The sequence below is a fragment of the Mustela putorius genome, unplaced genomic scaffold (assembly GCF_011764305.1).
Source record: "Mustela putorius furo isolate JIRA1106 unplaced genomic scaffold, ASM1176430v1.1 tig00003845_pilon_pilon_pilon, whole genome shotgun sequence".
Lineage (NCBI taxonomy): Eukaryota > Metazoa > Chordata > Mammalia > Carnivora > Mustelidae > Mustela > Mustela putorius.
The window spans coordinates 12,117,948-12,144,576 of NW_025421998.1; the positions used below are offsets into that span (position 1 = coordinate 12,117,948).

General features: G+C 58.2%; 1 protein-coding gene across 1 annotated transcript in view; it reads left to right on the forward strand.

Annotated features, from left to right (window-relative positions):
• The window catches only part of PKD1L1 (polycystin 1 like 1, transient receptor potential channel interacting), a 79,064-nt gene that overhangs the window by 7,782 nt on the left and 44,653 nt on the right, over positions 1-26,629 (forward strand). The window contains exons 4-19 of the mRNA XM_045089508.1: positions 281-400; positions 841-1,009; positions 1,686-1,925; positions 3,378-3,510; positions 5,230-5,436; positions 8,370-8,551; positions 10,503-10,724; positions 12,855-13,015; positions 14,531-14,837; positions 15,479-15,612; positions 17,227-17,403; positions 18,399-18,476; positions 19,718-19,860; positions 20,926-21,046; positions 23,276-23,387; positions 26,054-26,249. Of these exons, the coding sequence (XP_044945443.1) occupies positions 281-400; positions 841-1,009; positions 1,686-1,925; positions 3,378-3,510; positions 5,230-5,436; positions 8,370-8,551; positions 10,503-10,724; positions 12,855-13,015; positions 14,531-14,837; positions 15,479-15,612; positions 17,227-17,403; positions 18,399-18,476; positions 19,718-19,860; positions 20,926-21,046; positions 23,276-23,387; positions 26,054-26,249 (2,702 nt within the window). The remainder of the gene's footprint in view (positions 1-280; positions 401-840; positions 1,010-1,685; positions 1,926-3,377; positions 3,511-5,229; positions 5,437-8,369; positions 8,552-10,502; positions 10,725-12,854; positions 13,016-14,530; positions 14,838-15,478; positions 15,613-17,226; positions 17,404-18,398; positions 18,477-19,717; positions 19,861-20,925; positions 21,047-23,275; positions 23,388-26,053; positions 26,250-26,629) is intronic.

A 26,629-nucleotide genomic window follows, 5' to 3' on the forward strand; every position in this document is an offset into this window, starting at 1 on the left:
TTCAACACAAGGCCGTCCAGCAACGGATGAACACGCCCGCCCCGAGCACAGCCGTTCTCAGGAGCAGCAAACACCGAACAGTGTTGTGAGAGACGTTCCGGACAAGGCCCATGGCCCATGGGCCTGTCCGACCTCCAGGCTCCCTCGTCAGAACTTGAACATCACCGGAACTCAGAGGCGGAGAGTAAACGATGGAAAATCCTGGTCATCCACCACGTGAGACGGAGGCATGGCCCTTTCGGCCCTCACTCGTGTTCGTTGTGTTTTGTCGTCTGTTCAGGCTCCGTTGTCTCGCATCGATTTCCAGCCGGTCCCTCGAGCAACGTGACCTTCACATCTCAGAGCCCAGCGGGGGGCTGCCGGGCGTGGGGCCGCATGACCGTCCGGTATCACATGCAGCGTATGTCCTCCCTCCGAGTCTGGCTGGGTAGGGTCCCGGAGGTCACCTGGTGCTCTGCTGAGCTCTGCTGAGAGTCGCTTTGGCCCTCGAGCCAGCTCTGCGCTCCCCTGCGGTTCGTTCTAGTGCTGTCTAGAAACCACACGTGTCAAGGCTTCGGCCTGAAGCTGTGGGGTGGGTAGAAGCCTCCCCCTGCCCCGGTCCCGACCCGTGCTCTTTGGGGAGAGCTTGCAGGTGGTCGCTTTCACTTTATGAGCTACGGTTTCACTGGCCTTTGATCTGGGGCCAGAGTCGCCCAGTGTGTTCCCACTGCAGCCCTCCATGTGGGATGGGGACCGTCCCTCCTGGCGCCCTGTGTGGGAGGTGAGGGTGTGAGGGAGCTGGCGTCCCTGCAGGGCCCCGACCTCGGCACCGACTCTTCTCTCCCTCCCCCACTCTCACAGCCGTCTCTGTCTACACAAACGGAACCGTGTTTGCCACCGACACCCACATCACTTTTCTGGCTGTTACCGAGGAAACGACCCCCCTGGAGTTCATGTGGTCATTTGGAGAAGGTCCAGCCGTGAGGACAACGTCCAGAAGCATTAAGAAAAGACTCAGCATCCCTCAGTGGTGAGTGTGCAGGCATCACAGCAGGCGGCCGCAGGAAGCTTGCCTGCAGCTCGCCCACAGACTCCCCCACTGCCGCTGCCATGATTTCGGACGCCGCTGCGGACAGGAGGGGCACACGGGGAAGGCTAAAGGATGACGAAGTCCCTCCCGCCTAAGCTAGGGGTGGGCGTGCGGCTTTGGAACCAGCGGTTCCGGGATCAGATCCCACCTTCTCCACCTAAGTCAGTCCCCATCCAAGCCCCGGTCCCAGTGCTGCTCCTGCCCCTCTGCACATGACTGACACGAAGATGAGGGGTGGTCCCACTGTCCCACTACCTCTCCCAGTGAGTGGGGAACCGTGGGGGCTGGGGTGCCTGCAGATGAAAATGCCCCCTCCCCCAACCTTTCTTTCTTTCTTTTTTTTTTTTTTAAGGTTTTATTTATTTATTTGACAGAGATCACAAGTAGGCAGAGAGGCAGGCAGAGAGAGGGGGGAAGCAGGCTCCCTGCTGAGCAGAGAGCCTGACTCGGGACTAGATCCCAGGACCCTGAGATCATGACCTGAGCCGAAGGCAGAGCTTAACCCACTGGGCCACCCAGGCGCCCCTCCCCCCACCTTTCTCGAGGCTGCTCTCTACCTCTGACCCGTTCTTGTCCCCCACCTGCCCTTCCTGCCCCCTTGGCGGTCTTCCCGCAGGTACAACGTGACGGTGTGGGCCACCAACGGGCTGGGCAGCGTGGCCTCGGAGCCCCACCGCATCAGGACGCAGAGGAGAATTGTTGTCAATCGGCTCGCGTCCCCCTCCTCAGCTCTGCTGAACACCAGTGTGACATTTGAGTTCAGGCTCAACTTCGGCACCGACGTCACTTTCCTCTGGGACTTTGGGGATGGCATCGTGGGCCCGGGGGACCATTTAGCCAGTCACACCTATAGCAGGTGAGTGGCTCCGTCACAGGCACAGCTCTGTGGTGGCGGCTGGAAGGGCCTTTGTGAGGCGTGAGCCCCTCGTTCTCCACAGCCGACCTGGCAGTACGTGCAGTTGGCAGATACCAAGGAGAGTCAGATAAGCCTGCTGTCCAGGAGCTCACGGTCCGGGGCCTGGGGCCGGCAGGCAGGAAAACAGTCACTATGAACACCAGGAGGCAGGGACAGAGCCGTGAGATGAGGGGTGGGGGCGCAGATAGAGGTAGAAGGTGCCAGAAGGACTGCCAGGGGCTCACTGTCTGCTGAAGAGCCTGGGCTGTGTCCTTTCATTTGGCATTTACTGAGCACCTGCTGTTTACCTGGAAGGAAGCATTATGGAGATCCAAGCACTGCTGGGCCTGCCTGGGGGAGGCGGGCGTGTCCACAGGAAACCACCAAGACAAACCGTAGGATTTCCACTGTCAAGGTTAGGGGAATGGTGAAGGGCAGGCAGGCCAGGTCTGAGCCTGAGCCTCCGGGCTGCTGCTGTTCAGCGGGGGGTGAGCCCTACCCTGGATTGCCCAGGCTGTGCAGACCTCTGGGCGAAGCTGGGCCTCCGGCTGGCATGGCACTGTTTACGCTGCCGTAATGAAGTAGTGACAGATGCAGAAGGGCCCAGAAGCGAGGCCTGTGTGGCCGGCAGCAGCAGGGAAAGACGGCCAACCTCCCTGAGTGTGGGACTTCCTCGAGAGCCCCCGTGGCCTCGCCACCCACAAGGACATGCCCGAACGGCCCAATGCGAGCTCTCCCTGTGCACCTCCTCCGTGGGAGGTGGGTGTTCACGGGAGGAAGGAGTTGATCGGGGGCGCCTGGGCAGGCTCCCCCAGGGGCACACCTGGGCCCCAGACCTGGGGATGTGCTCTGTGGCTCCGGGATGGACATGCACTGCTTCACACCCCTGCCTCATCTTTGGAGTGTCCCAGGGGTCCCCAACCACCTGGACCCTGAGGGGGACCCCACAGCCTACACTGGGGTCAGCAGGACCCACCCTCCTTAGGGACACACCATGACAGCAGGTGGCACTCTGTGGCTCAGGGAGCAGAGCGGGAAGATCATGCCCACTTTCCGGGTGAGGGGCCAGGGTGCCCATCACATGGAGGGTCACGCCATGGGGCACAGATGGGCCAGGCCATGGCCACCGGGATCTGTCCCCACAGAACAACTATTTCTCCGTCAGCAGGTCACATCAGTCTGGGAGCTGGGCGTCTGGCTTGCCCTGCACTGGGCGGACAGCTGGTGTGTTAACTAGGCAGCAGATGGCCCCTGTGGACCAGCCTCATGAGCAGACGCCCTCTGTGCTCACGGGTGGGCTGTCTGGCGGTCGGGTCCCACAGTGACGTGGTGGAGGCTGTTACGAAGGGGGCGGGAGAGGCAGACGCCTGGTGGGCTGGGTGTTTGCATTCCTGTGTGCTGTGGCCCTTGCAGGGAAGGAGAGTTCACTGTCCAGGCCCTTGCCTTTAATGACGTCAGCGCCGCCTCCCTGCGAAAGCATCTGTTCATTGTGCGGGAGCCCTGCCAGCCACCCCCCGTGCGGAACATGGGGCCCGGGAAGGTGCAGGTAGACTGGGCCTGGGAACAGCGGGATTTTGGGGAACAGACGCCAGGGGGGCGCCTCTTGGGGCTTCTGAGGGCCCTGGCAAGGTTGGGGGGATAGCGGGGGGAGGGCCTCGTCCTGGCCTTTAAGGGGCCTTATTGGCCTTCATCGCTCTGGTGTTCGGTTTGGCCTGCTTTGAGGGGCTGTTTAGAAATCGCTTGTGCAAGCCTGGGCGGCTCAGTGGTTAGCCCTCTGCTTCCCGCTCAGGTCATGGTCCCGGGGTCCTGGGATCGAGCCCCGCATTGGACTCTGCTCAGCCGGAGCCTGCTTCTCTCTCTGCCTGCCGCTCCCCTGCTTGTGCTCTCTCTCTCCTGCTCTCTGTCTCTCAAATAAATGAATTTTCTTTTAAAAAAAAGAAACAGCTTGTGCCAAGCACTCAAGCATTTTCAGGAGAAAGGAATGTTTGGATTCCTGTGAAGTCAACAGCCAAAAAGACACGATTGGTCCCTTCCCAAGCATGCACTGTGGGTTAGGAGAGGGAGGGCACACCCACTGTGGGTTAGGAGAAGGACGGTGGCATTTTACTTCTTTTGTTCCTCTGAGTTAGAGCAGATTTCCCATGTCAGGGCAGAAGTGTCTGTGACACATGGAAATCCAAGCTGTGACTTGGCTGCATTTCCAGACTGCATGCTGGGCCTCAGACCAGGGTCCAGAGTCAGGTACCTCCCACCAGGGAAGAGGTGGCGGGGATCGGGGGACCCACAGAAGAGCCCCCAGGGCAAGGTCTGGATCATTCCTGCCACATGGCTCCTGCAGGATGGGGACGGCCCCTTACAAGCAGGACCCGAGCCCCCATTAGGCCAGCACACACCTGTGTGTGTGCACGGACAGTGGGCTTTCCGGGTCGGGGGGATGAACAGAACGTCAGAGGGACCCTACCATGGAGACGGGATGGCCAGGAAGCAGGAGAGACAGACTGCATTTAAATCGTGACTCTGCTCTCAGGTTGAGGCACCGGATGTGACCTGTCCCTGGTTAGACATGGTCCAGGGGTGTCGCCCACGGCATGTGGTCCAGACTGTTCCTGGTGATGTGACCCGGGGTTCTGTTCTAAAGAGAAGGACTCAAGTGTTTTTCATTCTTGAAACAAAGGAACCAACACTGATGAGTCCATTTTTCCTTTATAAAATTTTTTCTTGTACACATTTTCTGGAAGTGTAAGGGAAGGAGGAAATCATTCGGAATGCAGCAAGAGAGCCCCACTGTGTCCCTGGACACACTTAAGGAAGGCCAGGGTCCACTTCTAGTGTTAAGGAATACCGGTTTTAAAATCTCATTTCCCAACTCCTTCTAGACATTTACCCTTTTCCCTTTGTTGTGGGAGATTTTCATTAAACTGTCCTGCAAGGAAGCTTTTGTGCTTGTTCCCTCTCTCGCTGTGTCTCTCTATGTCAAATAAATAAATACAATCTTGAAAAAAAAATAAATAAAATGGTTTTTTAAAAAGACGTATTTATTTTAAAGAGAGAGAACATGAGCAGGGGAGGGGCGGGGGGGGGAGAGAGAATCCCAAGAAGGGCCCCTGCTGAGAGTGGAGCCTGATGTGGGGCTCGATCTCACAGCCCTGTGATCGTGACCCAAGCGGAAATCAAGAGTCAGGCACTTAACCTGCGGAGCCACCAGATGCTTCTCTGTGGCATCAAGCATAACGGACATTTCGAGACCTTTCTCTCTAACCTGCAGGTGTGGCGGTCTCAGCCTCTGACCCTGGCCGTGACATTTGAGTCTGCAATCCTCTGTGACATCTCCCAAGGCCTCTCCTACACCTGGACCTTCTGGAACTCCCAGGGGTGGCCGGTGGCCCTGCCCCCCACCATCAGCACGCACAGGCAGACAGTCACTGTCCCCAGCTACTTCCTGGCGCCCGGCAACTACACTGCTCTTGCCAGGGTAGGTGGTCCGAAGACATTTGTCCCATCAGCCCCGGAGCAGGAGCTCAGCCCTGTCCCTCCAACCTGTTGTACCTGAGATAATGACGGTCGTCACAACACGTGGGCTGGGCTGCCGAGAAATGCTTAGCACCTCTCAGAGAGCAAGTTGCGTGTCCAAACGCAGGAAAGTCATCGTGAAAATCTCGTTCTTTCAGCAGAAGCTTCCTGAGCATGTGCTTTGACGATGTCGCTGAGGTAGTCCCGAAATATCAGGGAGTGTCTGTGTCGTCACAGAGCGTCCAGCCTGGAACGGGAGGGCATGTTAGTCAGACCACAGAGTCCAGGAGGACACCCTGCGGACCGGGCTGCTGCTGGCACTTGGTGTATTTTGGCTGGAAAAATGGTGAAAATATGTCATGGTCCTTTCTAGAAGAGTTGGCTTCATGGAGCAGAGTCTGTTTGCAGGTAGAGACCAGCCTGCGTTTTCCTGCTGTCTCAGAGTTCCCCGGGGAGCTCACCACCTCCCAGGGAGGGGTGGCTATGAGCCCTGCAGCGCGCCAGGTCAGGAGAGGGTTCCAGAATGGCAGAGGCCAGGACGGTCCCCTAGAAGCACACAGGGTTTGTGGGGGTGGGTGGGGGGACACAGGGCTGAACACATGAGTAGGAGGTTCTCTGATGACCAGGGGAAGGCAGAGATGGAGCGATCGGGTCTCAGGGGGCCGTGATGGCAATGTTGGAGGGAGGGCAGTGGATGTGGAGGAGGGGGGCAGTGTGCTGGGTCTCCGAGCGCAGGCCGGGAGCAGTGAGGGAGAAGGGAGGGCAGGCAGCCCTTGTGTTTTGGGGCTGGGGCAGGGGAAGGAGCCAGACAAGGAGGCGAGGTTTGGTCCGTCTGTATTAAGCATCATAAGGATCTGTGTCACTAGTTTTCCTTAAATTTTAAAATAGTGGAAACGTTTTATTAGTTATAGTTTAAACAAACAAACAAACAAATAACACTTGTTCCCATAATGGTCTGCGTTGTTTTTTAGTTTAACACAGCTTAACATCTTCATGTCCAATGTCACTTGGGCAGCGGCGAGTAGGTGTCCCGTTTCCGTGACTGCCCCTGAGCTCTCCTTGTCGCTGAGGAACCTGGGAAGTGACTCCTGGAAGGGTAGATTTCAGCTGGACTGACAGGGCCAGAGCAGATCCTGTGAGGTCCACTGGACCGTGTTACCAGCCTAACTGCCAGTGTCCCAGCTGGGCACGAATGGGGTGGTGGAGTGTGTCTGAGGCAGGCGTCTGTCCAGCCTTGCTGAGAGGCCACCTGTCTGGTCTGGCCCCAAACTTAGCAGACCCCAGATGGTGTTGTCGGTTTTGTTAGAAATGGCTATTCCTGCGGGGTCTGGTTCATACTGCGTAAGGTCACTAGTGCCATGTGACCTGGCAAAAAGAGAAAGGGACAGGACAGCCCATGGGGTTTCCCTTCGATCCACTGGTTCTGAGCAAGTGAGTGCAGCTGGGTAAGGTGTGCGAATGTGGGCATGGACGCGATCGGTGAGACCATGTGCCGGTAGCCTGTGTGTCCGGTGGCGAGAGCTCCTTTCCCCCAGGCTCTGGACAGTGGGGTTGCAGCACTTGTCCTGTCTGTGTGGAAAGAGTGGAGGCTGGGATCCAAGCTGCCAGGTGCGGCGGCTCCATGTTGGCACGCTTGGTCGCGAGCCTGTCATTGCCCACGAGTGGCTCGGACGCGTCTTCCTTCAGGTCATGGTACCTGCCCTGTTGAGGTGCTTCTGCCGATGTCTGAGCTTGTCTTCACGTTGCCTCGGTGGGTCATACCCTCCGATGTGCAGACCTCCTGCTGTCACTGCCATGCTGACCAGCAGCGCCCCGCACGTCCCCGTCTTTGGACATTCCTGATGGTTCCTCCAGCGGCAGGAGGGGCTGAGCAGAGAGGGAGGTGTAGGTGGGCGTGGGATCACACATTTGGTCGATGGCTGTTGGGGCCCCACGTGGGAAAGCCACAAGCAGGGAACCTCGGGTGCCTTTCTGAAGGAAGTCACAAAGAACCGGGCCCAGACCCACGAAAAGAGCAGCAAGTGTGACGCTGTTGTTCCAGATTGTGTCACATTCTCAAAGAGACTTTGAATGGCAGGTTTACAAAATGTTCCAGTATTCCCGAGTTTCAGAATCATTGTCTTACAGTTCATTTACGTTGCTTCAAGACTGTTGCACGAGGGCTAGAAATGTAGATTTTTTTTTTTTTTTTGAGATTTTTTTTGAGAGAGAGTAGGAACAGGGGGAGGGGCAGAGGGAGAGTCTGAAGCAGACGTCCCACCGTGTGCAGCCCTACGGGGCTCGATCTCACGATCCTGAGATCATGACCTGAGCCGAAATCAAGAGTCAGCTGCTCCGCCGCCTGAGCCAGCCAGGTGCCCCAGAAATGTAGCTTACAGAAGGCCAGCTAATGCCATCCAAGACCGAGGACAAGCTTCCTGACGGCGGAGCAGGCTTGGCAGCTGGCCCGTGTGCTGATGACCAGGACCATGTCATCAAAGGTGTACCTGGGGAGTCGCAGCTCTGTGTGCCCCCAGACGTGAGTACATGTCCCTGCCCGCCCCTGCCCCAGCCACCTTGGCTGCACTGGCACACAGTAGGCGGTCTCTGACACAGGTGACTGGTGGGTATCAGAATAATGGAGCGTCTTGGTGAGGCACTGTCGGAGCTGGCGGCACGCTTACATTCACAGTTTCCTTCCAGCGTTCTCTTGTTTTTGAACTTACTTATTTGCTTCGAAGTCATCTCTACACCCAAGGTGGGGCTGGAACTCACGACCTCGAGATTAAGAGTCGCACGCTCCACTAGTGGAGCCGACCAGGTGCCCCAGTCTCCTTGCAGCATCAGAGGGTGTCTGGCCCCAGCACGCCTCCTGCCAAGTCCCCTGGGTGACACCCCCTTGTCACCGCGTTCCAGGTCCGGGTGGTAGGCAGCGTGGTGCACAGCAGCTACAGCGTGGCGGTGGAGGTGCGAGCCCGGGCCCCCGTCAGCGTCATCTCCGAGGGCACGCACCTGTTCCTCTCCAGAGCCCCCTCGTTCCCCGTCGTCCTCACGGGCTCCCAGTCCTACGACCCAGACCACCCGGGGGCCGTCCTCAGGTGAGCACGCGGGAGCCCGACTCACATCTCCCCCGGGAGCCGAACATACGGGAGACGGGGGGACGGCTGTCACTCAGACAGGAGTAGCGCTGGACATCGGTGTTTGAGAAGTGAGGCTGCCGTGTGTCAGTGCGTGCACTGCGCAGCTCACAGGCAGCGGACGCGGCTTCCTGTGGACTGGAGGCCGGCAGGCGGAGGGAGGGCCAGCCGTTCGGTGTCTGGGACCACCTGCCTCCTGGTTCCTAGCTGGTTCTTCTCGCGGCGTCCTCACAGGGTGGGTGGGGAGGGGGTGCCGGGGGCTCCGCCATAGGCACGCGATCTGTCCCTTCCCGGAGGCTCCATCTCCTCGACCTAAACCCTCCCAAGGCCCCTGTCATCACTCCGTCACACAGGGCGTTGGGTCTCCACATCGTAGCGGGACCCCTCAGTCCTTGGCAAACACGTTTCTCTGTGACTGACGTTCTTGCTCTGACGAAGGGGGGACTTGAGCTCCGCGTGCCCCTCTTCCCACGCTGCTGGAGGTCCCCCGCTCAGGGCTTGGTCCCCCTCCCCATCCACATGCCCTCCCTGGTGGCCTCACCTGATTTCCTGATGGGACCCGATCCGTGTGACAGTCGCCTCCAGCAAGCATCCTGCGTCCGCACTGCTCTTGGCCTCCAGGCTGGGTGTCCCGCCGTCTCCAGCCTGGTCCCCGGGTGGCCTCCCGTCTCTGCTGACGGAGGGGTCCTTCCCAGCATTCAGGCCAGTCTTCACAGAGCAGGTGGACGGAGTCTGTGAGAGCCCCGTCACCGCCCGCCCCCCTTCCATCTGCGCTCGGACATCACACGCCCGGGGAGGCTTCCGATGACCCCGCGGTGATGACCGTCCCATGCTGACTCTGTGGTGTCTTCTTCCAGAGCCCCCATTCCCATGACATCCCACAGTCCTTCATCCCTGCTGGCATGTTCACACCAGTGGGCAGGGCCGTGCCTTGGCATGTCCCTGTGCCCGGCGCAGAGTGGGTCGTCCGCGGGTATTTCTGAATAGTGAGAGTGGACAGCTGCTGAGTCCCGAGCATGGCTGTTGGTGGAGGCGAGAGGCGGCCTGCTGGACTTGTGGGTCACACGCACGTGCTCTGAACAACACACACGCTGCCCCTGTGCCCTGGCCTTGTGGACCCTCCCCGAGAGCCCCGTGTGGTGCCCGCAGCAGGAGCCCAGCGTGTGTCTGTGGAGATGGGCAGAGTCCGCTCCCGGGGAGGGGGGACAGTTTCCACCCAGCCCAGGAGGAGGTTTGCTCCCCAAAGGGCCTGAGCTGGACCGGTGCCAAAAAAGCTCCTATAGACTCTGGAAACAGGGAGGCTTAGAACCGGTGCCTAGGTCCAGGTCACTCACAGTGCAGATTGGGAAGTGAACTCGGAGGGGTGAGCTGTGGTGTGGACTTCGGGGTGCTGTGTGGGGAGCCTGTACCTCCTCCTTACGCACCTCCCGGTGGGGCTGCTTATCTCCATGTGTCCCCCAGAGGACCTGTCCTGGCCGGGGTTGGGGCTGGCTTCCTGACTGTTGAGCGACTGTCACAAGGCAGAGCACGGCATAGGGGAGATGCCTGGTACTCATCTCCTGGCCTGTCCTCCTGCTCTGGGACGGGCAGGCCCCGAAGCCTTGGCCTTCCCAGGGTCAGAGGCTGTGCACTTCTTGGGGGCTGCAGAGGTGCCAGAGGGGGTGGGAAGTAGCATGCGTGGGGCCAGAGCAGGGCCCCAAGCCCATGAGCTGGGTGAGGCGCGGCCTGGCCCCTGACCTTGGCAGCCCTGCTCCAGCGTTGGAACCGCCCATCCCACCTCCGTCAGAGAGAAGGGAGACATCCCCCGGCCCGCCTGCTCCCCTGGGGCCCCAGGAAAGCCCCGTTAGTAGCCGGGCTGGTCACCTGACTGCTGGGGCAGGTGCGTTCAGCCCCATGGTGCCTTCTCCCGCAGCTATCACTGGAAATGCACCATGGCCAGCAGCCCCGGGCACTCCTGCTTCGCCACCTCCTCGCCACACAGCCTGGATGCCGGGGCTCCCTCCCTTGCCTTCCCTGCGGACTCTCTCAGCGACAGCTATGATCAGTTTGTCGTGACGCTGACGGTGTCCAGCGCCGGCCGGAATTCTTCAGAGGCGCAGGTGTTCCTGTCTCCTCGCCCCGACTTGGTGCTCAGGTACCGCCTGCCCCTGGTTCCCTGAAGGACAGGTCCAGGGGCCGTGCCCTTCCGTGCCCTGCCCGACAGGTGTAGGAGCCAGCCGAGCCTGCTGAGGAGGAACGGGGCTGGCCAGGGAAGGCAGCAGAGCCCGCGCTCCGGTGGCACAGGGGCAGAGCCTGTCCCGACAGCTGTCCCAAGACAGGGGTCTGTTGTCGGGCTTGGGGCTGAGACTGGACAGAGGCTAAGCATCTCGGGGCCTCTGCGCAGTGCCTTCCAGGCATCGTGGGGCTGGGCCAGTGGTGACGTGGGGCAGCGCAGGGAGCAAGGTCGTGCTCCAGCCACAAAGCAGACCTGCAACAGGGAGGCCAGGCCAGCACCTGAGTGAGGGACTCGCTGAGCCCTGCACTGGACACAGGCTGGCATGAGCCGCACCTGTTCCATGCGCCCCCAAGGGGACAAGTAGGATGCCTGGAGGACTGGGGCACGCAGAGCTGCTCCCATACACGAACCCTGCAAGTGGTCTGGGCAGTTACCTTTGCCTTGTTGTGTAAAAACAGCTCGGGGTTAAAAGTGTGGAGAAAGAGTGGGTTCTGGCAGGCTTCCTGGAGGAAGAAGAAAATTAGCTGTGGCTGGCCAGGACCAACACAAAGGAGAGGACGCAAGCTGTGGCACTGAGGTCAGATAGATGCCTCTGGTGGAGACCACCCCCACCCTTGGGGTTCAGGGTTGAGGCGGTGAAAAATGCATCTCAGCAGGTGGGCGCAGGTGCCTCTCCACGTCCAGCCAGACCCAGGTCTCCTGTGCTTTCTGAAAGCTCCCAACATAAAAGTGCAGGAATCAAGGTTCCAGGCTGGCTTGGTTGATACAGCGTGACTTCTGATCTCAGGGCCATGCAGTCAAGCCCCATGCTGGGTGTGCAACTTACTGTAAAAAAAATATATACATATTAAAAAAAGAAAGTGAAGGAATGTCAGTACAGGGCTACAAACCTTGGGTCGTAATTTAGATAATTATATTTAATAGATTTTTAGATATGAATTAGGTTAATTAATCTCAATTAATTAGTATTAATTAGAATAAGCTTTTATTCTAAAAACACAACATACTATGTAATTCTGCTGCTCACAAGATAAAGATTTTATTTAAAAATACTCCTTCATCGTGCAAAGGTATGGGGTGGGCGTCGGTCAGTATGGTCAGGCACAATCTGGGCCGCTGCGGACCACGTCCTGAGGGGCCGGGGGCCAGATGGGCCTCTTCTGTCCTGAGTCCACCCCGTCCCCACCCACCAGGCTCACACACACCCCGCAGGGAGACACGTTCACACATGGAGATGCACACACACAGAGGGACAGGCCCACTGAGGCCCCTCGAGGAACCTGCGTGGCCCCACGTGCTGGGTTCCCTCCACCCAGGGTTCCTGCACTGGGAGCCACATGTGGCGGCCACAGTCCGAGACATGTGTGGGCATGCCACCTTCATGTGGGAGATGCTGGCCCCCCATGTGCCCTTGGGGGGCTCTCTCCCATAGTGACCTGCTGATGGCGGCTGAGTCTCTCAAAAGGTCCTGTGAATCAGGCCTTGGTGGCCATCCCAGGGTACCACATAACGCCCTAAGGAACTGCACATGCCAGTCAGTGAGAAAGCCTGGCTGTGGGGCCACGGGACTGAGGGAGCCAGCGGGGTTGCCCATGTGGGGTGGGGGGGGCCAGACCACAGGGGGCGGTGAGGCTGCGGGACATGAAGAACATACCTGGCCATTGGGGGATGTCCAGGTGAGGCTTAGGTTGGTCAGAGGGAGCCCCGAGGTGTTGAACACTTGGGGGACCTCCCTTCCGTGGACAGTGCAGGTGGGGCTGGGGTCAGGGGGCTGTGGGGCCAGGGGGCCATCCAGGCTCTGCCCTGAGCTTTGTGTGACCTGGAGGATTCACACACCCTCTCTAGGCTCGGTGCGTGTGCGTCCTGGGACCCGGCCCATGTCATGAGGTGGTGCCGGGGGGAGCAGGGGGAGCTGGGTGCGGGCTCGGCCGCCCCGCAGTGCTCAGACACGCCAGCCCTGGCACCGACCCGCCCTTAGCACAAACGAGCGAGGCCGCTGAACTGTCCAGTGTTCTCCCTAAAATCCCCAATCGGGTTCGCATGGCACAGGTTCGTCCACATCTCCTGGGTCAGCTTTAAGGACGTGTTTGTTAACTGGAACGAGGAGCTTTCTCTTAGAGCCGAGTGTGACGAGTGTGGTGAGGGGCACACCCTGTCTTACTCCTGGGACCTCTTCCTGGTCAACGCGACCAAAAGGACCCGAATGGAAGGTAAGGTCACGGCCGCCTTCATTTTGTTAACCCAGGCGAGGACTCAGTGTTCAAGGGTTGCTGAGGATACGCAGGCTCCGCGGCACCTGGACCAGTGTCCCTGGCTGTGCCCATCACACCGAGCTCCCCAGCCCCTCTCCTTTATGCTCACGGAGACGGAGATGCCCGAACGCTGCGGCTCAGACACTTGCACACGACCCAGAACTTGCCTCCATCCCTCGCGGCTCCTGCTGTCGTTGGGGCCAGTCCCCGCCCCAGCTCTGAGACCCGCGATTTCAGACCCTTCTCCAGGAGGTGGTTTTCTTGGGTGGGAAGGGTGGGTCCCAGTGCTGCGCAGGGCAGTGGCCAGGTGACGTGAGACGGTGTGTGAGAACGTGCCAGCTCTGGGACAGGACATGGCCTGGGTGCGAGCCAGGAGGGGGAGGGGTTCTCACCCGTGGCCTCTGTGATGAGAGAGACGGCTGGGAATGGCGGACAGAGGAGCTTTTGTTTCTGAGCTGGGTATGGCTGGCTCCAGGGTCAGCAGCTTGTGCCGAGGCCTCAGAGGCCCACACTTACTCTGTATCTGTCCCACGGGGCCGCACGAAGCTTCCATACTCGGGCTCTGAGCGCAGGGGACCTCCCAGTGAGGGGGGCAGGAACACATAGGGGCCATTGTGCCCTTCTCTGCGGGGGAGCTGTTCCCACGTTCCCAACGTAATTGGGTTTTCCAGAAGCAAAGCCGGTGGGGAATGCATGGGAGGAACCGGGGCAAACCGCACCCCCCCACCCCCAGGTGGTTAATCTTGCAGCCAAGCCAGTGACTGTCCGAAGGCCATGTATCTCCCTTTCTTGTCACAGAAGCCGTCTCTGTGACAGCAGTGAGGACAAGCTCACTCTAGCGAAATGTCCTCGTGTTACATCTGTAGAAGTTTTCTCTTTGTCGTTCATCCTTTCTCGTAATTATGCCCGCGTTCTTTAGAGTCGTTACGTGTGACACGGACAAGTGAGGGAGGGTCAGAGGCTCCACACGCCCAGACAGTGTCTAGAGTAGACGTGAACAACTGTGCCAGGCATGCTGGTGCAGGGGGAGTCCGTGGCGAGCAGATCCCGGGGGAGCTATGGTGCCGGCTGCCCTCCTGCTTCTCCAGGGGTGGTTGGCCTGCCTCCAGGTGAAACCCATGCTCCTCTGTATTTTCTGGGACGCATCCTTTTCAGAGATCGGTCACGTTTGTTAAAATGGCATGCTGATGGAATCTGTAGACCTTTGTATTTATTATTATTATTATTTTTAAAGATTTTATTTATGGGGGGCATAAGCAGGTGGGGGGCAGAGGGAGAGGGAGAAGCAGACTCCCCGCGGAGCAGAGCCCAGTGTGGGGCTCGATTCCAGGACCTCAGGACCATGACCTGAACCAAAACTAACAGTCAGACGCTCAATCAACTAACTGGGCCCCCCAGATGCCCCCATAGACTGTTTTCAACCACATAGTTTTTCTGGTCTGAACGTCTCACCTGGCTCCATGTTTGTTCAAGTCCCCTCTTGCAGAACAGTGGGGCTGCTGGGCGCTGCTGGCCTGGGGGCGATTTCAAAGCTGCCAGAGTCCAGTCCACCATCCGCGGAGCCGAGCTGGCTGGAGCCCCACGCAATGGACACACTGTCTTCTCGGGAGCTGTCACCACAGACCCAGGCCCCGCCGGTCCTCTCAGCCACCAGGAAACCCTCCTCGGGGCCCACAGTCAGCGGGCACTGGGTTCCTGCTGTGGGTGACCGGCGTTCCCCAGGACCCAGCCCCCCTCGGAGGTTGTCCCCCCAGAGCCCGTCCCCCACCCCCTCTGGTAAGTGCTCCTGTCCTGTCACATCCGCACAGCTTGTGGGATGCTCATAGGGTCTCAGGGCCTTCCTCCCACCCGCAAACCTGTCCAGGCTCTGACAGCTGCCTGTGCACACAGCCTCCCTCGTCCCTTATCCTTCGCAGCACCAGGCCCTTCACGGTATCGCTCGTTTTCAGGCTGCCCAGAAACGGTTTCTGGGCCTCCAAAGTCGAGAAAGGAGCTCGTCGTCAGGGAGCAAAGCTGTGGCCCAGACTCTGCCTGTCCCTTATTGTCCCTCCCCACTGTCACCATTGACACTGTGCTTTCCTTAGGCTGTGGTCCGGCAGGTGCCACCCTGCCCCAGGACGCCCTGGCCTCAGGTCAGCTGCTAGGACAGGACGCCATGGGGACAGAACAGTAATATCTGCAGCAGGACATGCTTGTGTCCCCTGCTTCCTTCTGAGAGGAGGGGGTGCGACACTCTCTGAAGGGACAGTGGGAATTTGGAGAGTGGGGTCCCGGCCTCGGCCTGCACCCAGCGGCTGGCTTATATCCCGGGAAAGCCACACACGCAGACACCTGCCTCCACTGTCGCGGTGACGCAGTGACACACGTGGAGCCGGGTGTGGACTCGAGACTCAGTCCCCGGCAGCCTGTGTGTGCCGTCAGGAGGGTCGTGTGGACTTTGGGGAAGTCTGTGGCTTTCCGTGACATGGCCTGTTTTTCCCCTCATATAGATTTTGAAGCCTATTACAGCGATCTCCAAGAAGCCGTGCCACCCAGAGGGAGACAGCCCGCCGACTGTGAGTCTGTGACCGTCACCTCTTCCTGGGGCTCCATCCGCACGCCAGTCTAGTCTCTGAAGCCCCTGAGATCGGGAATTGCCTCCCTGCTCCCCCACAGCACGAGCTCCGAGAGCTCCCAGTGATGCAGGGCACATCAGGCCCGAATCTTCTAGCTCACCCACTGCTACACTTCAGGTCCCCTGTACTCAGAACCCCACGTAGCCCCACCCCCACAGGCAGGCGCTGCTGCACTCCCATGCCTTGGTCCGTAGGCGGTCGATGCCGAAAATAACCCCTTAGCACCCTTCCTGGGACGTCACTGTGAAGCACTGCCTCCTTTCGGTCGCCTTCTGTTTCCTTCCTCTGGGCGTCCCCTTCGTCTTGTCTTGTATCCCTTCCGTCCCGTGACAGCCCAGCGTACTTGTAGTGCTTGAAGCTGGTGCATGCGATGCTTGCGGCTCTTTCCCTGGCTGTCCTGCTCTAGCTCTCCAAGGATGCGTCCAGGGAGCGTGGGGACCCCTATCCCAGACAACCGTGGTGCCTGGAACCCTGGCCCACAGCGAGTGTGTTCTTGAGTGGACAGATGTGTGGTTGGTGGACGATGTAGCCATGGACAGAAGAGCTGGACGGGCAGGGGGCGGCATGTCCGTGGGCAGAGGAGCTAGACGGTCGTGGAGGGTTTGCCCGTGGGATCTGCGACCTGTTTGCGCCGGCTTCCTCCTCTCCTCCTGCCTCTGTGGTATCGTTAGGCCTGTCTGTGCTCCCTCCTGCGACCACACCCCCATGTACACGGCTGGCTGCACGCTCACAGCGGGTGTCTAATCAGTAACACTGAAGGAAGAGAACTTCATATTCGTAAAATCGCCCCTCCTGACGGTGACTCACTCAGAACGGGGGGTCACATTCTCACTACGTCTTCTGTCTGTGACTGCGAGCCTGGAGTCTGTTGCTCTCCACGGGGTCCTGCCACGCCACATGCTGGACCGTGCAGGAGTCCTTCCTCTGTCCCTGCCTCCCTTCCCACCACCTAGACAGCCCTGGTGCTTTCAGGGCACACCCAGACGCCCCCTGCAGACCTATCCTGGGCGGCTTTCTGGCACATTCTCCCACCTGATTGCCCTCTTTCCCACCCCCTCCAGCTACATCTCCAACCTCTCTCCAGTGTTCACTCCAGAGCTCATTCTGGCCTCTGTCCGCATCTCGCCTCCCAGGGGACTGCCCGCCCATGGCCCATGGCTCTGAGTCAGTCCCTCCCCACGCCCTCCCCTGTCTTTGCTCACAGTCACCTGGCTCTGGAGTCCGGGGGTGGCGAGTGTCATCTGGTTTGCTGGGCTGACTTTTTCCACTGGGCTGCTGGCAGCCTGGCCCCTGTCGCTCTGTGAGCGGCTCTGCCAGGGACCAGCTCCTGGGCTCAGCGAGCAGGGTGTCTGCGGAGCCATCAAGGCTGGGCGGGAGGGAACAGGTCGTCACGCCCCCACCGCACAGTGCTGAAGGACGGCTCTGGAGTGTGGAGTGTGGAGTGTCACTGTGCTGCGACATGGGCGCCCAGCAACGCTGGCACAGTTACGGATGATGTTTCAGATCAGTGGGACTCTGACCCGGACCACGTGCTGACTTGCCTCATCTTCCCAGGGGCCGATGCTAGCCTCCCGGGCGCAGGCCCGAGTTCGAATCCTGATGGAGGCCGCGGGGATGGGGACAACCTGCTGGGCCCTTTGGACTCCCTGGCCACCGCCAGGCCCACTCTCCTTGTGGACTGGCCCAAGTCCCTGGTCAGCCGCGCTCGCTTCCACGGCTACACCTCCTCCGGTAGGAGCCCTCCCTTTAGATCTGGGGCTTTGTAGCCGGTTCACAAGGGTTTGGGGACCGGCCCCTCCATTTCTTCCACAACATTTCCTTTCAGTGGAGAAGTCCTTGGGGTCATCATGCCTGTTCTGCCTGTGAGTGTTTCTCTGGGGCCTGCAGGCAGAGGAGGCTCCTTATGAAAGGCAGAACATGCCCCTGGGGCCCTCTGGTAGCCGTGCCAGCAAACGGGGTGGTGGAGGGGGTTCCTGCTGAGCTGGTGCCCATGCATGACCCTGAGGCCAGGTACCCCGATGCCCGTGTGCACAACGGCCGCGTCCTCCTGCCTGGGGACAGTCACCCCACAAAGTGGGCCCCGGGGCACTGCTCCTGTGGTACAGCTACCTTCACGCATTATGATGGGCTGACCTACCGCCTCTTGCAGGGACAGTTGGGACCGCACTTCCTCCCCCCGTGGAGGCTCTGGGCCTCCCACTGTCAGGTGGCTGCCTCCTCCCTCTCTGCCCCCACATTTTGGGAAAGGACGGTTTCCCTGTTGAGACCACCCGCCTGCGTTTCTGGGTCAGCCTCTGCCCGCTGTCACCAGTGAGCACCAGTCACACCCAGATCTAAGAAACGGTTCACCGTCGGTGTCCTTCGAGGCGAAAAACTCACCTTGAAATGCCTTAAGCCTGCCTTGTGGACAAAGTCAGTGTGTCAGTGAGCCAGGTTGGACACGGAAGGCCCACGAGGGGTACAACGTGAGCTCCCGCCAGCATCCCCTCGTCGCTGGGAGCTCAGTGTGACCCGGGGCCTGCCCCCCAGACCCCTACTCAGGGTCGCTGCCCTCGGCCAAGGGAGGCTGGAGGAGAGCCTCCAGCTCCGTAAAGAGGGTGGGTGGCGAACTTCTGGGGCATTTGCAGGTCGGAGCAAGCACGATCCACAGGAGTAGGGGGAAGCCAGCACAGAAGAGATCTGTGTGCCCCTGCCCTGCAGAGCCGCTGATGGCCCCTTCTCCTCAGGTATCACAGGACGCACGGTGACAATAAAGCCGTTCTCACTGAGCCCCGGGGACACCTATGTCCTACAAGCCTCTGTGGGTACGTTACGCTCAGCCGGTCCTGGAGCGTGGGAGGGAGGGTGTTCTCATCAAATTCAGGTTGTTTCCGGAAGCTGCAGCCACTTCTGACCTCCCGGGCCCTTGTTCCAGAGCGTCCTGACCCTCCTCCCTCCGTCCCTGTGGGCCCGCACTGCTCATTCTCACCTCCCCCTGTGTTTCCGATCCTGACGGGGTCAGGTGGGTGTTGAGGTCACGGCAAAGGCGGAGATGTTGCCCTTTAAAAAACCTGAAACGAGGTCTGTCTTTGTCTGATTTCTCAAGACAGCTGTGCATATTGGTCCTTTGCCTGAACCGGCTGATAACCCGGCGCGTGTGTAAAACCCAGGAGGTGGAGGTCTTTGTGGGGCCCGTGTCTGTCAGCTGCACGTTGACCCGGTGGCCCACTCCGCCTCCCTTCTGGCCTTTTCCATGACGCAATTGCATCTTCCTTTGGGGGGCGGTTTTGGACCTTCTGCCCCATTTCTAGTGGTTTTTAGTTCCCTGTGACAAGCACAGGGGATCTGACAGTGCGCAGACGGGTTGGGTTCGGAGCCCCCCAGTTTGAGCTACTGGAACCCGGGGTGCGTTTCCAGGCTTGTCTCCCACATCGGCCTCCTCTCATGAGGAACACGAGGCCAGTGTCCGTGCGAAGCCCCTCGGTAGGGCCCGTAGGGTCCCCGAGCTTTGTTCTCGCTCCCCTGTCTCTGCTGACAGCTTTGCACATGTCCCTCTGTGCCTCCCACGGTGCACTCAGAACCGGACCCCGAGGCCCCTGTGTTTGGCAAAAGACACAATGCTGCGTTTGCTGTCACAAGCTCTGCCCCCCAAACCTTTGGCCCTGCCCGCCACGGGTGCCACATTTGTCCAAGCGACAAGCCTGAGGGCCATTTTCTGAGGCAGGTCACACTCCTCCCCATGGTGGAGACTCTGAGCCTCTGCGCGCGAGGCCCGGGGCGTCACCTGCTCATCGCCCCCGCACGCCCAGCAGCAGCACTCGCCCCCAGGCTCCCGCACACGCCACACGCCACACGCCGGGCAGGGCCATGGAGCCGCCACTCCCTTCTCTTTGACTTGACCTTGTGGTGGGCTCCATGGCCGTGCCCCTTTGTCCTGCACTGCCAGAATCCCACGGAGGGCGGGTCTCGGGCTCTGCCCCCTGGCAACCCCCGGGCTGTTCTGGGAGGCCGTCACCGTGCCGCTATCTTTCTCTGGGGCCTTCAGCCCTCGTCCTCCCGTCTGCAGCTTCCCCGCACCGCGTCCTGGGGAGGGCTCAGCTCTTCGTGACGTTCAATCCGGCTCCAAGGGACGTGGCCTGCCAGGTGCAGCCACATCACGGCCTCGAGGCTCGCACAATCTTCGGCATCTTCTGCATGTCAGGGAGACCGGTACGCTTGGCCACCCCGAGTCTGTCCCGGGGTCTGGGGGTAGAGGCCGCTCTCAGAGGGGCTGGCCAGCCCTCGGGGGAGATGCCGCGGGACACGAAGCTACACCCGGCAGCAGGAGTGCCGTGACGTTGCTCCCCACACTCGGGGACACGCCACCCCATTCCTGTCCCGATCCTGCTCCTTCTCTCAGAGGCCCACCATGTGCATCCCTGGAGGGTCCGATGCTGGCCTTAAGTTTTATTTATTTTTTTGAAAAAGATTGTATTTATTCATTTGAAAGAGAGAAAGCAAGAGAGAGCACAAACAGAGGAAGAGGTAGAAGCAGACCCCCCCATTTATCAGAGAACTCCCCTTCCCAATGCAGGGGCTCGATCCCAGGCCCCTGAGATCATGACCTGAGCCGAAGGCAGACACTTAGCCTTCTGAGCCCCCAAGCATCCCTGTTGTTGAGTTTTAATTTTAATTCCAGTTGGTCCATTTGCAGCGCAGTCTGAGTCTCAGGTGTACAACACAGAGACTCACTCACACTCCCCTGCGTCGGCAGGTGCCTTCCTTCGTCCCATCACCTGCTTCCCCTTCCCCCACCCACTCCCCTCTGGTGACCAGCAGCGCGTTCCCTGCGGTGAAGAGTCTGTTTCTTGGTTTCTCCTTCCCTCTCTCTCTTCAAATGCCTGTTCTGACACCGAGAGCTGGAGTGCTGTTCGCGTGAGCCCCCACTGCCGCCCCCTGCCTGTTGTATCCCCTTGACCCTGAGCAGGCCCAGGGATCTGTGTCTCTGTGGCTTTGGGGAGTTCCCAGGCCAGGAGAGCACACAACCCCGAGTGACAGACGCAGCCACGGTGCGGGGTCCTCTTGGCTCTGGGAGAGGGGCCCTGGAAGGGCGATGTCCCGCCGTGTGTGTGTACATTCGGGGACAGGAAGTCAGTGGCTGCCCCTGCCTGTCTGTACACGAGCTCTCGGGGTGCGGGGGTGTGAAGGCCACAGGGGCGTGTGCTTACTGGGGATGTAATTTACGGTTTGTTCATCTATACACTGTTTTTTTGCTCCACATGGAACGGATCCTAGGACTTCCGTTACGAATTTAGTTATCGGATAGGAAATGCCTCCAAACGCACTCTGCACCGCGGGAGAGACAGCCAGTACTACTCCACACTGCCGGCCGGCGAGCCCTTGGACCATTATAAAGGTAAGTCAGGCTGGGCGTTTGAGGGGCTGGTGTGCTCACGTGCGGCTGTAAACCTTTCGCCCTGCCTTCGGAACACTAGAAAATGTTCAGACTGTGTATCCGGAAAATAAAATTCTTATCTGTTCATCTCAAAAAGTTTCATGCTTTTTAGATTAGGTGGATTACCTACTTTTTATTTATTTCTTAAAGATTTTTATTTATTTGAGATTGAGAGAGAGTGAACATGAACAGAGGGGAGGGGTAGAGGGGGAAGCAGGCTTCCCACCAAGCACAGAACCCAACACGGGACTTGATCCCAGGACCCTGAGATCTTGACCTGAGCTGAAAGCGGACACTTAACCAACTGAGGTCTTACATTACAGTGGACACATAAAGTAAATACCAAAATGCCGAAGCCTACCCAGTATTTATAAATTAACTGTTTGAGACTAAGCTGTGCCTTCCTCACTAAGGAAGTTTGTGGTGTCTGGTGAGTCCTGAGTTGGTTGTCCACAGCACCAACTCGAGGGGCCGCCCCCACGAGGAGGAGGCCGGGGTAAAGGGCTGCAGGGTTAGCCTGGGTCGTTCTCTGAGCAAGACTAGCTGTCCATGCTGACAACTTCCCAGACCCCAGGAGCTGCCCGCCCTGAGCCCGTTAGAGACTCGGCTGTTCAGGAACGAGCTTCATCTGTAGGACCCACGCCGTTGATTAAACCTCCAGGGCCAGGTGGTTCCACGGTGCAGGCAACTTGGACTCACTGATCTAGAACTTTCTTGGAGCTGGCAAGGTGAGATTATCTCCACCTAAGGTCTCAGCTCGCTCATCCATTTGGTTTCCTTAAACCTCGAAGCCCACCCAGAAAGCTTTCTTTTTCATGAAACCTTGACTGACCCCAAGTTGGACACATGCGCACTGGCTCCTGGGTGCAGGTCAGAGACGTGGAGTGGAGGTGTTCCGAGCCGGACGCTGTGCTCCGTGAGGATGGACGCAACCACCGCGTGTCATGATGAGCACAGCACATGTTGGGTGGATGGACGGACAGAGGTGGCGCTTGCCGGCCTGCATCGTAAATTCCTCCTCAGTGGAGCTGCAGTTGCCCTCAGTCTTCTGGAAACTTCCCTCCAAAGGGATGATCGCCCCCCAGACCCTCACCTTGCTGGTGCTGGATGCAGAGTCCTGTGTTTGGTTCATGCCCGGCAGGACCCTGCCCCAGATGCCCGCCTGCAGGGCCATGTGAGACCCTGTCCCCGGGGGCCTGCAGACCATGAGGCCGGGCAGACACCCACATAGGATGTTGGGCAAGGCCTCCGTTCTATGTTGGACAAAAGGGCTTCATACCATGAATTGGTAGAGCCAAACTTAAAGCAACGGCACAGAGCGGTGTCAGGGTGAGTGACGTCACTCGGGCCATTCCCAAAGAGTGCGCGAGGCCTTACAGTGGTCAACACTGGGACAGTCGACGACTTCCAGAGTCCTACATGGGTGGAGGCCAGCAGAATAAATAAGGGGCAATGATACTGATCCTGGCCTGTCCACCTCTTGCATGAAGGTTCCACGGACTCGGTGTCAGGTTGGAGACTGGTCTGGACTCCACTGGCTCTCTTGCACTCTCTGACCTTGTGTTTCGGACTGAGAAGGCTTTCACGTCCCTGGCACGCCTCTGGTCTGCCTTCTGCATGGCTCTGTAGCCGGCCCCGTGGCCTCCATGGCAGCATGATCCACATGTCCCCGCCCCGCAAACCCCAGGCCTGCCTCCCAGGCCCGCATCCAGTGTCCCCAGCAAAGCCACATCCTGCCATGCTCCAGGGACGGCACACAGACCTGGCTTCTCTTCCTTCCTCTGTACCTTCCCTGTTCCTGGACATCACTGAGGGGCCGCTAAGAATGTGACTCCCACCCTTGACCCTCCGTTGCCAGATATGGCTTTCATTCTTGGGTCTCCCGTGGCCCTGGTGTCCCGTTCACCAGTGTGGTCCTGCCGCCGTGGGCACACAGGACCTGCGGGTCAGACGAGTGAGTGAGTGGGTGGAGCATTGCCTGGGCCCTGGCCTCCGGCACTCAGCTCCCTGTACCGCCGTGTGGCACTGGATGTGGGAACGCTGGGCTCGCCGCAAGGGCAGGACAGCCTCGCACTCAGAGTCCGCTGTGTTGGGACGTCAGCACCCTGGGCACACAGGTCCACGCCACAGAAATCCTGGTTCCTAGGGTTTGCTCTCCACCGTGACCCTCATCTGCCACGTTCTCTCCAGTCACAGTGTCCACTGTGATCACAGATGGCATGGGCTCCCAGGCACCGCCGTGCACCGTGACAGTGACCGTCCTGCCCTGTTTCCAAGGGAATCTCTGCCTGGATGAGGACACGTGAGTAAGCCGCGTGTAGACACTGTCGCGCATGCCTGTGTCTCCTCGGAAGCAGGGTCTCCCCCAGGCCAGCCACAGGTGGGGGGCCATCTTCTCGGGATGAGCAAAAGAAACAGCCAGGACTCCACGATCCTAACTTGGATCTGCTCGGGGTACGTGCAGGTTCACTGGGGCCTACAAACATAGGGTGTCCTGGGCTGCCCTCTACGTGCCATTGGTCCTCAGTTTCAGGGCGCTTACATAGCCATGCACCTGCTTCTTGAGCCCTAGTGTGGGATCATCTCCTTTGTCCCCTAAACATGTGGGCTCGTACCTGTCACCTTCCTGCCCCTACAGCCTCAGATGGCCGCTAGCCCACCTCCCATCCACAGATGGGCCGATGCTGGACATGGATGCAAACAGGGTCACAGCCCGTGCTCCTGTGTGCTGGCCCCTCTCGCTAGCTGTGGTGTCTTTGAGGTCTGTCACAGCCCTGTTCCCTCCCATCTGCCATGAGCCACGTGCCCTTCCTCAGTTGGCAGACAGGGGACATGTCTTCAGACTATTAGGGACAGTGTTGTTAAGAACAGACGTGTGGACATGTGTTTTTGGGTACGTACCTAAGGACAGAGCTGCTGGCTCACAGGGTCGTCCCATGTGTATTATGTGGGGGAGACAGCCAGACTGCTTTCCAGAGTAGCTGCCCCGTTTCCCACAAGCCTCCAGTTTGTCCCTGTTTACACCACACTGTACTGTCTCTCTTCTTCATTCTGGCCACCCAGGACTGCTGAAAGGGTGTGCGCTGTCCCTCGAGACTTGCATTTCCCTCGTGGCTAACGGTGGAGAGCGTCTTTTCATGGGCTTGCACATCTGGCTTGAAGAAATGTCTGTTCAGCTTGTTGGTTTAAAAGTTGGGTTTCTCTTTCTGATTAAGCTGGAGGAGCCCTTCACATATTGTGAATGCATGTCCCTGGTCAGAGACAGGATTTGCAAACATTTCTCCCCAGTCAGTGGTTTGTGTCTTCTCTTCCACATGGTGTCCTTTGAAGCACAGAAGTGAGTAATTCTGATGAAATCCAATATCCTAACATTCTCTTTCATTCTTGGTGTAGCCATAGGCTTTGTTGCTGTGTTTTCTTGTAGAAGATTTCTAGTCGTTGCTCCCACACTGAGCTCTATGACCCGCTTGGGGCTGGTGTGTGTGTGGTGTGAGGTAAGGCTCCAAGGTCGGTCCCACAGGGAGCTGTCCAGCACTTCCAGCACCGTTCAATTGCCTTAGTCGCTTTGTCAAGAGTCGGTTGGCCATAAACGCTGTGGGGTCTCAATTCACCTCCCTTCTTCTGTGTGAGACTTATGTCAGCACCACACTGTCTTCATTATTGTAACTTCGTGGTAAAATCTGACATCAGGAAGCATGAACCCACTGACTTTGTTCTTCTTTCTCCAGACAGTTATTTTGGATCTTCTGGTTATTATCTGCTGATTCCACAGACAGTCCTGTGGGGTTTTGAAAGGGACTGCACTCAGTCTGTTGATCACTCTAGAATATCGTCATCTTGAGGATATGGGATCTAATGACCATTGGATAAAGTTTTTCCTTATTTAGATTTTAATTTCTTTCTGCCATGTTTTTTAGTTTCCAGTGTACGGGTACTGGAAACCCGTAGCAGTTTATTCTTTTCAGTGCTATTGTAAATCATTTTATTCTTTTTAGTGCTATTGTAAATCGAGTTGTTTGCTTAAAATCTGGTTTTGGATTCTTACTGCTCATGCATAGATACAGAACTGGTGTTTATGTGATTGCTCTTGTATCCCACAGCCTTGCCAACCTCATTTATTTGTTCTAGAGTTTCTTAGCACACTCTCCGGTGTTCTTGCATGTGGAAGAGCCTGCCTTCTACAGATGGAGTTTTACTCCTTCCTTTCCAGTCTGGATGATATCCCCCCCGGCTTAACTGTCCTGGTGAGACTCTTCCAGTTCAATGGTGACTAGAAGAGCAAAGTGCGTGTATCCTGGTCTTGCTTCTTGTCTAGGCCGGAAGCCATCTGGCTTTACCATTGAGGGCCATGTTAGCTGTAGCTTCTCTGTACATGTATTTCTTGAGGTTGAAGAAGTTCCCTCATATTCCTAGGTTTGGGGTATTTCTATCATGAAAGGAAAATGGATTTTGTCACTGCTTTGCCACATATATTGAGATGATTATGTGGGTTGTCCATTACTGTGGTAAATACCTTGACTGATTTTCCTCCTGGAGTTCCTCTTGCATTCCTGGCATAAACCCCACTTGGCCAAGGAGTGCAGTCGGTGATCATGACATAGCGTCCAAGTGCGGTCTGAGTGTGCCCTGGGCTGTGGTTGTGGGTTTGGGTCCTTGCAAACCTCCAGCCCACTGTAGCCACAGTGGTGTCTGGTCTAGCTCTGTCCTGTCCTCCCTCACTTGCATTCCGCTGGGCGACTCTGCCCGTCTCAGTTCTGATCAGAGCTTTTAGGGAATTCTGATGTTCTGCCTCACTGTGTCTTTCCCGAGTTCCTCTTACATGGACGATCTGTCCTCTGAGCCATCTGCTGTCTGCCCCGACCCACCCACGAAGCTTTCCATAGCAAAAACCCCTCCTCCTCTGGTCGGCAGGCTAGAAAGCTTGGGCGTGTGGTGGAGCAATCCTGGTAACTCTTGGATTTCTTTCAGCTATAACTCCAGCCTGAAGCATCTCTCCACCCTTCAGCTGATGGGCAGCTACACCGAGATCAGGAACTATATCACCATGATGACCAGGGTCCTGACTCGTTGGGCTGCAGAGGACAGAAGTCCCTCATGTGGCCAGTGGTCACGAATACAGGATATGCTGATTTCTTCCACATGCAGACTGCCTTTCGCAGATCAGGTGCGGGCTGCGGCAGGGCGGGCTCAGAGCCCACAGGTCAGTGTCCGCGTGGCAAGGCCCCTGACTGCCTGGCTCACCAGCAGGCCGCCTTGCTTAGGAAACACGGTCAAGAAATGGGACCCAGAGGGCCAGACAGTGAGGCCTCTCTCGTCTGCTCATACTTTCACAAACAAATGCTGTCGGTTTGTAGAAGTGAGACCATGTGCATCAACGTCCCACAGATTGTTCTGCTCATTTCTCTAAGTCAAGCGATGTGAGTCCCATCTGACTTGACCTTGCCAACAATGAAATGGCGGAGTAAAATGTATGATGACGGCAGCTTCTAAGGACATGGGCATGTATTCAGTGCCACTGTCCTCGGTCACTGCCACGCGTGTCTC